This window comes from Coptis chinensis, chromosome 6 (genome assembly GCF_015680905.1).
Source record: "Coptis chinensis isolate HL-2020 chromosome 6, ASM1568090v1, whole genome shotgun sequence".
NCBI lineage: Eukaryota > Viridiplantae > Streptophyta > Magnoliopsida > Ranunculales > Ranunculaceae > Coptis > Coptis chinensis.
This window is the reverse complement of record NC_141461.1, coordinates 49,137,530-49,147,852: the sequence shown is the minus strand read 5'-3', so window position 1 is coordinate 49,147,852 and position 10,323 is coordinate 49,137,530. Positions and strand designations below refer to the sequence as shown.

At 38.0% G+C, this 10,323-nt stretch overlaps 1 protein-coding gene across 1 annotated transcript; it reads left to right on the top strand.

The window, feature by feature from the left end:
• The first annotated feature begins 1,812 nt into the window (after window positions 1-1,812).
• LOC147493380 (meiosis-specific protein ASY1-like) lies at window positions 1,813-9,946 on the top strand. The gene is made up of 19 exons (XM_086565711.1): window positions 1,813-2,161; window positions 2,241-2,313; window positions 2,392-2,430; window positions 2,602-2,731; window positions 2,809-2,878; window positions 2,979-3,020; window positions 4,260-4,388; window positions 4,493-4,618; window positions 4,751-4,784; window positions 4,874-4,915; window positions 5,066-5,190; window positions 5,794-5,806; window positions 5,915-5,991; window positions 6,082-6,186; window positions 6,375-6,525; window positions 6,632-6,708; window positions 6,788-6,845; window positions 6,941-7,107; window positions 7,212-9,946. The coding sequence occupies exons 1-19, from the start codon at window positions 2,159-2,161 to the stop codon at window positions 7,257-7,259; spliced, it is 1,509 nt and encodes a 502-aa protein (XP_086421837.1). The 5' UTR covers window positions 1,813-2,158; the 3' UTR covers window positions 7,260-9,946.
• Window positions 9,947-10,323: the final 377 nt, after the last annotated feature.

The window sequence follows — 10,323 nt, the reverse complement described above, 5'->3', positions numbered from 1 at the left end:
CATACATCTCACCATCTCCATGACCGTGTCGATTCTTCCTCCTCCCCGCCACGCGCTCGCTCACGGAGGTAGTAGGCAAAGAAATCGGTATCTTTGCTATTCCATTCTCATTGCAATACTCATGAAACTCCTTGGAAGTGTACTCACCACCCCTATCTGTGCGCAAACAAGTGATTGCTTCTCCACTTTCTTTTTCTACTAATGCACGAAACCTTTTGAATATGTTAAGAGCTTCTGACTTTTCTTGTAAGAAATATGACCATGTCTTCCGGCTATAATCATCAATAAAATTGATTATGTACCTTTTTCCACCATGTGAGATTGGCGTGATAGGTCCACAAATGTCACTGTGAACCAGCTGCAGCCCCTTTGTTGCTCTCCACAAACTTTTTCTCGGAATAGCCTCTCTGTGTTGCTTCCCTTTCATACAAACTTCACATACTTTAGAAGGAGCACTGAGTCTCGGCATGCCATTCACCATTTTCTTGTAGCCCAAAGTCCTCATACCTTTTGGACTTAGATGACCGAGCCTTGAATGCCACAGCTGCACCTCTTTTTCTATAACAGCTTGAAGGCAAGAATGTAGTGCACCTGAAACGTCATCTTTCACAGAGGCCAACACAGCAAACATTTTATTTGCAGACATATCTAACTTCATAATAAGCCCTTTCATAGGATGGTAAATCTTACACGTATCATCCTTGATCAAGATAGTTAACCCCCTTTGTTGTAATTGCCCCACACTAAGCAAATTATTCTTCAATTCCGGCACAAAATAAACAGAGGGGAGTACCTGGACCATGCCATCAATTACGAGATTTATGTTCCCCTTTCCTTTTACCACCATCATCCTCGAAGTTGTCTCCCAACCTCACAAACCGGCGAATTCATCATCAAACTCGAAAAACCATTCCTTAGTGCCACATATGGTTGGTTCTTTGCAACCTGAATCGAGAAACCAAACATACTCCATGCTTGCTTTGTTCAAGGCAACATAGGACATCGACACATCTCCTCACTTTCATCCAACTCTGCATAGTTAGCACTTTTCTCCCAAATAGGACATTCATTCTTGAAGTGTCCTAGTTGATGACACTTATAACACTCCACAAGAGTCTTATCGAATCCTATACCACCGACCTCGCCCTTGAAATCCTCCACGGCCCGCCCCTCTATCACTTCTACCTCTTCCAAACTCAACAAATACCGCATTAATGCTCGCTCCTCCCCCAATGCGTTTCCGGATCTTTTGTTAGGTGTATTAGAAGAGAACTTTGCGCGAGCATCGATCGAAAAGAGTATTGATATCTTGCGACTCTTCAATGGAACACACAATATAGTTGTATTTTTCATGAAGAGTACGCAAAAATCTTCTCAACTACCTTGAATCGACCATCTCATCTCCAAGATTAGCATTTCATTTGCCACTAGCATCACCCTCGAAAAAATACTCGCGGATCGACTCTCCTCCTTTCATTTCCAATGATTTCAAAGTCTCTTCTCAACCTCTCGCAAGTGAGCACTGCGTGCACGCTCATTTCCTTGGTACTTACGTTTCATTGAATCCCCACGGCTCGCTTTGCGTTTTCTTAAGAAGAATGGTCTTCGTAATTAGCTTTTCTATCGATGCAAACGGGTAGTTCTTCACCTTGAGGTCCTTCAAACCTCAAATCGACTAACTCTCGCTTTGTTGCACCCCATTCAACACCTCTCCTTGCGCTGGTTCTTTGAAGCCAACTTCCACCAGGCTCCACCACTCCTTGGAATGCAGCAAATTCTCCATGAGCATAGCCCAATGCTCATAATCTCCATCAAACTTGGGAATGCACAACTTGCCATCCTTGTCACTCGACATCTTCCTATTCTAACAACTGTTCCACTTGTAGTTTACTTTTGAACTCTCTAAATCAGGAACTAAATAGTAGCTCCGATACCACTTGTTAAGATAGCAGCAAAGAACTAAAGAAAACCACAAGTATTGGAACTATCTTATTATTGAAACCAACTCCTAATCGTGGGTATTGATGCCTATTACCAAGTAGAAATGTTCAAACTCTAACTACATTAGCTACACTCCCTTTAAACTAGGAAGACCAAGTCAGCTACAAACAACTGCAACGCCAACAAGTTGTAGATCTGGAAAATTAGAACTAATCTAATGGTCTGATGTTACTAACATGATTTTTCACGTCAAATTTCACTAGACCTAACAATTAACATCTCTCTGTTTGTTGAATCAGACTCGAAACTTCCTTCGTATAGCAATATTCAACATCAGCTACATCAGAGGTCTTTTTCCAGTTCCTGCACTAGGTATAACTTCCTTTCACTCAGATTTCATTATAAAAGTTGATTTGTGTCTTGTTTAACGTGATTTGTATTTTTAAACAGAGATGAAAATAAAGAAACTCATTGATTGGATGGAAAAAGGTGTTTATGATGCGTTGCAGAACAAGTACCTGAAAACGCTACTTTTCTGTGTTTGTCAGTTTGTGAAACAATAGAAGGACCAATGATTGAGGAATATGCTTGTAAGCTAAATTTCTCGTGAATATATCATGAGAAAATGAAGTTGAAGTGGGAAATTGTGTTTGTTTGCAGTTTCGTTTAGTTATTCAAACTCAGATAGTCAACAAGTGATGATGAATATAAGTAGAACTGGGAATAATAAGAAACAAGGAGCAACATTCAAGTCTAATACTACTACTGATATTACTCCAAATCAGATGAGGTATAAAAAAAAAATCTTGTTCTTTTAGTTTGTGTTTGGGTTTTTACTAAATGATCGATGTGAATAATTGGGTTTAGGAGTTCTGCTTGTAAAATGGTTAGGACTTTGGTTCAGTTGATGAGAACTCTTGATAGAATGCTTGAAGAGGTAAAAACCAATAATCCATTTATGCTACACTATTGATTTTGAAGGTTTTGTGAACATGTATGAGTAGTTGATAAAATGTTTGAATTGATTTGTGTTTCAGCGTACTATTTTGATGAAGCTTCACTACTACGACGACATTACGGTATGATTGATGTTTCATCTCTGACTTGTTATGAATTTGAAATGTAGTCATGCTGCATGCTTTAGCTTGATATCTTATATCTATGTGGTTACAATCCTAGACTTGTTATTTGTTCGTTTGGTAGTTATTTTTATCCTTGAATTACCTTTGGACTTAATGATCAGTGAGTGTGCCTCAATTAGACTTGCCCACATATCAGCTCACTAGTTTAACTACTTTGTGAGATGTATTATTTCTGTAACTTCTAAGAGCTGCTGCATGCTCCTGTTCTACTTTTGGTTGTATGGTATTGAATGCTACTACAGTCATATTGCAAGAACTCGCAAGTCTATGATGCCTTTAGAATAGATTTGAGATCTTTGTCTATGCCCTAATTTTTGGAGTTGAGTTTTAGATTAGGAACCCATGCTGTGGTAGAAATGTATTTGGAGCCTCATTGTAATGCCTTGCTTTATACAGCTTTTTCTTTGTTTTCCCTGGCTTTAAACAGTCTTTTGTTTTTAATGCCTTGCTTTAAAATGCCTATTGTGTTATTACAGTCCTCCCTCTGTCACTTGTTTGAATTAACATACTGGGAGTACTTACTTTTCATATATGGCAAGTTGGAAAGGTTGAGGGACTTGGTATGCTTCACTTGATCTTTTTATCCTTGAATTACCATTTGGGTCTATGAAGACCAGAAATCACTTTATGATCAGTGAATATCCCTTAATTGGACTTGCCTAATATCAGCTGATTAGTTAAACTGTTTTATTAGGTGTATTTTATCAATTACCTTCTAAGGAGCTGGTCCTATTCTGCTCATGGTTGTAGTGTATTTAGTATTGCTCGAGTCATACCGCGACAACTCACAAGTCTTTGAAGTTTTTCAACTTTGCAGATCCAATGCTGGTAGTTGGGCAAAATACTTGTGTTTGTTCTGTGTAGTGACATGCGTTAAGTAGTTAATCACATAAAACAGATTTGGATCCTTTATCTATTTCTCATATTTGGATCTGGAGTTTTGAAGTTAGACTATGAAGTGGGAACCCATGCTGTGGGAGAGATGTATTTTGAGCCTAATTACAATGGCTTGCTTTATACGGTGTTTTGTTTGTAATGCCTTGCTTGAAACGGCTTTTTCTTTTTTTACACTCCTCTCTGTTTGAATTAACATATAGGGACTACTTATTTTTCGTTCGTGGAAATTTAGAAAGGTTGAGGGATTTTTGTTAAGTAATATTCTGATTGTACTTGCAGCCAATGGACTATGAGCCACCATTCTTCAGGTGCTGCTCAGAACAAGAAGCTAGTAATTCATGGACAAAAAGTCCCCTCAAAATGGAGGTTGGGAATGTTAACAGCAAGCGTTTTGTATTGGCTCTCAAGGTAAGACGAACTGAAATAATTTAGACAAGTCAAACTGCTGATTTGGATTGCATATCAATTGGATCTGATGTGGTGGTTTGACTGATGGAATTTTAATTGGGCAGGTTAAAAGTGTCCTAGACCCCTGTGGGGACGAGAATGATGATCTCCAAGGTGATGAGGAGGTAAGCATGGGAGGAGATTCTGGAATGAGGGATGATTCTTCAGATTCTGAGAGTGAGGTAAGACTAATTTCATTTTTTTTATTCCCCCCCCAAAAAAACTGTTTTGAACCTTGAGACTCAAGGTATTGGCTATATGGATGAGAGTAGCATGCTTTAAGATCAAGGTTTCATTAACTTTTCACCATCTCAGATAACCACTCGTCTGGAAACCAGTACATTGTAGCTCCAGTAGGTATGATCTTTCATTTCTCTTCTAGCCTTCCTTTCTTTCCGTCCTACTGCAGATTTTCAGTGTAGAGTGAAATATTAATTCTCCTGCAGGTAAAAGACGCTGCTCTGAAGACAATGACATGATTGACGAAGGTAAGAATTTGGTTCTGATCAAGAAACGACTTGATCAGTTCTCCTCTATGTTTTCTTTTTGTTTGATATATGTAATTTTCCTTCGGTAGAAGCTAAGGTGTCAAATTGTGCTAATAAATCAGTCATGGTTCTGTGCTTTTCTGCTGTCAGATGATACTCAAGATGCTGAAGAGGACACACAACAGTTAGCTCGAGTTACAGACTGGTTGACTTCCCGCCACATTGACACTGTTGAACTTACTGATGTTCTTTCAAATTTTCCAGACATCTCAATGGTAAATATATAGTCACCAGCCTTTGATTTTTATTTCCCCTTCCGATTTTGTCTCTTTGTGCGTGTGCACATTTTAGTACTGAAGAGTGCCAATCTCCACTTGCCTGTCCTGAATATTTGAGTTGAGACATGAAGTAGCCACTTGACTTCCAGTTCAGCTTGCATGTCATTGTGTCATTTGGTAAGACCTAAATCATAAGTCCATCAATGTTTGGTTGCTCTTTAGAGTTTAGTCGAAAAATCAAAGAGAATCTGGACTAGTATTTTTGTGCAGTGGAAATTGTTAATTTGCATCATAGATTTTAAATAGATTAGCAGTTCTTTCCCTTGAAGTCCATATTCAATCTTAGACCGAATTTTAAATTGGATGTCACTGGTCTTGTCATTTTTATCCATAAGAGTGAGCTGGATGGTCTAGAAGAGGGTCACGTCTAGCTGGACGGTATGTGTGGATCGTCTCGGGGGGTTAAACTTCGGGGTCATTAGATATGCTATAGCTTGGGATACTGAAAAAAGAGGGAGAACATGCGCCCTCTTTAGCACCTACATAATTTGCAATAGTAGCACGGTCAAATTTTAACGGCTTCTTTTTTGAATTTTGCAGACTTTGACTGAAGGTAAATGGAGAAAGTACACATGACAAAGGAAGACGATGTTTTGGGTTCTCAAGTTTCCTCTTGTGAAATGGGTCTTATCTGTAACTTTTCATTTTGACTTATTTGCAGAACTCATGGGCAAACTGGTAGATGGAGGGGTACTATCTAGAACTGGAAGGGACACGTACACCATTAGCAACAGAAAGGTTGTTTTCTTTGTGTAGTATTATTATGTGTTCTAACCGTGTTTTTAGCTAGGAAACTTATGATCCTCATGTATGATAATTCCTCTTCAGGGATTTGAGTCACACTTAAGCGATGTGAAGAAAGAGATGGATGCAGAGGAAACACTTGATGACACAACTCCTAAAAGGACTGATGAAGATTACATGTACATGAAGGTAAGATTGATTTGTGTTTGCAATGTTGAACACTGGCCAAGGTAAATCTGGAGGTGCCTTACCCATAAATTCAGCATATCACTCACGAACCAGGACTTCATATTTTCACTGTTCAACATATACACATTTGTTATTTAGTTGTCGAGATTGTTACATGCTATGTTTTAAATGTCTGAATCATAATGCAGGCCTTGTATCATGCTCTACCTATGGATTATGTGACTGTAACAAAGCTTCAGACAAAGCTAGATGGAGATGCCAACCAGACAACAGTGCAAAAACTTATTGATAAAATGGCACAAGATGGATACCTTGAAGGAGTAAACAACCGGCGACTAGGTGACCCAGTAGAACTGTTTAGAAACCTGATTTATCATTTTTTTGGACTTCTGGATGTATCTCATAACACAATAAGCGATTAAACCTTTTTTATTTTCTGTCGCAGGCAAACGAGTTGTTCACTTTGAATTGACCAACAAAAAGTTACTTGAAGTTAAGAAAGCTTTGGGAGATAATCCTTCTGTGAGTATACCATTTCTTGAGTGTTATTTCGTGTATATCTTTGCCGTGTTTACATCCTAACATATCGTTCTTTGACCAGGCAATGGAAATATGTGAACCAGAGAACAGATCTAATACTGTAGGCTTTGTCAAAACAAGTATGTAGTATGATGAAGTGTTGTTATTCAGGAAGCAATGGTTCTTCATTCTTTAAAGATTGTTTAAAGCACAGATGCTTATGACCTCTAAACAGGTGCTAATCATAGAGATACATCTACCTGTGGTGGGCTCCACTCAATTGGCTCTGATCTTACTCACACCAAAGGGAGATCTGATATTAACCAGAATGGCTCAATGAGAAGTGAGCAGACTGTGGGAAGGATGAGGGAGCAGGGAAACACACCTGTGAGCAGGCTTGAGGTTAGTTCATTGTCTTTTTTTAGTTTACATTATGATAGTGAATAAGCGATCCCTCCAGTTACACATGTACTACAGGAGATACTTAGAATCACTTTTTTTTGCAGCCTGTTGCTTCACGAGAGAGCATTGCTCAAGGAAATGAGCATAATTAGGCAAATAGAAGGAACACTGACTATAAGTCTATAATGATGGGGACACTACTTATTAGAATATGTCAGTATTAGAATATGTCTAATATAGAAAGTCTTACGTTTCTAAAGTGTGGACATTCATATCTAGTATTTTATATTATCATGTTTTAGTTTAGTATAAGTGTATAACTCTGGGTAGAGAACAATTTCAATACAATGACTCTAACCCTATTATTCTAGTCTACTCTCTTCTAAATTTTTCTTCTTGGTTTTTCTCTCATTAGAACAATGTTACAACTCTCCTAGCATCACCACTAATATGAAATTCTACATGGTATCAGAGTATTAAATTCAAATATAAGTTTAGTGGTATGTTAGGAGAGGTATCTCATAAAATTAGTATATAAAAAGAAAAAAAAAAAATTTTTTTTTTTAGTTTTTTAGTATTCAAGTTAAGTTTTAAGCTTTCTCACAAGAAGGTTTTATATCTCAATTGAAGTTTCAATCTTTCACTGTTCACCGGCGGTACTATTCATCGCACTCTTCACCGGTGGTACTATTCATTGCACTGTTTGTTGTTATGTTTAAGTATTATGAGTTCCAGAATCTCTTGTTTTATTATTCTCTATGGTTCGAAGTATGTTGTCAAGATTCCGCTGGTGTTTAAAATTTGTTTGAAGAATGTTAGGAGAGAGATCCGAAGTTTTCCAGTATTGGTTTTTTAGTATTGTTTCGCTTCCGCAGTCTACGTCTTCTGCAATCTCTCTGTCTTAGTATTGATAAGAGGGGCACAATCTCTCTATATCCTGGAGTCTCTAATGTTAGTATTGGACGAGGCACATATGCGCTTAGTCTAAGCCTTCTGCTAGGCGCGCACGCTAAAGGTTGGTTTAAGTACTGTTTGTCGTTTTTTATTCAGAGAAGGGGGTGTGCACGCGCTCAAGTATAGTCAGGCCTAAGGGGCGCATGCACCCTGAGTACTAGAAATTGGAAGAGTAGAAGGTGCACGCGCGCTCCAATATGCCTTGACGAAGGCGCGCACGCGCTCTAGCCTCCACACATCAGGTTCCGAGATTTTTTGAAGTAGCAAGCCTTTGGAAGGTAGTTTACACTCTCGTCCAGAATTGGAAGGGTAGTATCGTTTGTATGCCGTTATGGATGTTTGGGTTTCTAGCTTCCGCGCAGTTGATATTGATGCCGACAGATACATATTATCAGCTCGTTTCTATATGGAGTTTGATTATAGGTTTGTTGGGTGTTGTGATATGGTTTTGTGAGTAAATGGGTAGAAAAGAAGGTCAAATTGGGCCAGATTCAACCCAGTTCCTATGTGGGTTATCATGTTCGTGTCACTGATTTAACTCACTCGAAGAACACCTAACCGGTCAAATTGGGTCAGATTCGATCCAATTTGCGTTTTTTTATCCTCGTCATGTTTGGGGTTATTCTGTCCGCGTTTGTTTGTTATCATCATCATGTTTGGGGTTATTATATTCGCGTTTGTTTGTTATTCTCATAATGTTTGGGGTTATTTAGTTCGCATTTGTTTGTTATCCTCATCATGTTTGGGGTTATAATTTTTTTTTCTACACTCATGTTTGGGGTTATTCTGTCCGCGTTTGTTTGTTATCTTCATCATGTTTGGGGTTATTATGTTCGCGTTTGTTTGTTATCCTCATCATGTTTGGGGTTATTCAGTTCGCGTTTGTTTGTTATCCTCATCATGTTTGGGGTTATCAATTTTTTTTTCCTTTTATGCCGCAGTGGTGCTCGGTGCTCAGTTCAAGTCGGAATAGATAAGTTTTTATATGTTCCAACTCCGTCTTGTATATTTCAACTTGAGGGAGAGAATATGGAGATATGAGGACATTGAGTAGTATATAAGGTAAGGAGAATATGGTGACATATGTGGAAGAGTATTCATGTCTCTATATTCTATCATGTCTTGGCGAACTCACTTCTTTGCAGGTAGCAGTCAAACCTAAACTACACTCATGTTTCAGTATTCAGGAGTACCCAGAACAGTATTGTGCAAGACTTTAACAATGATATTGATAGTAGCAGCCAAGAAGCTCACATCAAATCACTGTTATTGTTTGCAATTTATATTGTGCAAGATTTTAACAATGATATTGATAGTAGCAGCCAAGAAGCTCACATCAAATCACTGTTATTGTTTGCAATTTATATTGTGCAAGACTTCAATAGTGATATTGGTAGTAGCAGCCAAGAAGCTCACATCAAATCACTGTTATTGTTTGCAATTTATGTTGTGCAAGACTTCAACAATGATATTGGTAGTAGCAGCCAAGAAACTCACATCAAATCAGTGTTATTATTTGCCATTGCCTAAACCGACAGTTTCACTTCCAGAACGTCTCAACAGTTGTTCGAGTTCTTCAACTAAAGACAGTTCTATGCAAAAGGGGGAGTTGTATTGTTATATTTTATTTCTGTCATTCAAGTTGCAATTTGCAAGTTTGCGGCATTACAGCTTGAGGGGGAGTATTAGAATATGTCCAATATAAAAAGTCCCACGTTTCTATAAGTGTAGACATTCATATCTAGTATTTTCTAAACTTCGAGAATCCAAGTTGGATATGCTGGGATGCTGTTTGGTTTATATTGCAATAGAATTGTTGTTGTAGAACTAATAACATCTTCGGTATCCCTTTATATATTGCTATAGATATGGTTTTCTGTCTTCAGTTCCTTTGTACGTTAGTAGTAGGCATGATGTTGCCGCAGTAAAAATCATAATTGGTAGTTGATTAACTGGATTATGTGTCTGAAGTTATAAAACTGTGATCAGTAACTGAACTTGGAACGAAATGAATGAGGATTAAGTATTGTATGGGATAGAACTTAATAATTTGGATGATCACTTGAAAATATTGACTGGAAAATATAACTTCGTTTAGTCTTTGAGGTAGTTCAAAAATGTACTCCGCTCAATAATATGTTAGGAAAGTTCTGGACTTTTCGAAAATTATCTGTGAAAAACTGAGAAGTACTCTTAGATTACTAGACTGCAGTCTTGCGCATAGGGACATAGGGTAGTTCATGTCTCGTAAATTGCTAGTGA

Excerpts from the sequence above, each read along its gene's own strand:
- LOC147493380 (XM_086565711.1), top strand. Across the intron at positions 2,732-2,808 it reads ATTACTCCAAATCAGATGAG|GAGTTCTGCTTGTAAAATGG; the intron begins GTATAAAAAAAA and ends AATTGGGTTTAG. Across the intron at positions 6,187-6,374 it reads AAGATTACATGTACATGAAG|GCCTTGTATCATGCTCTACC; the intron begins GTAAGATTGATT and ends ATCATAATGCAG.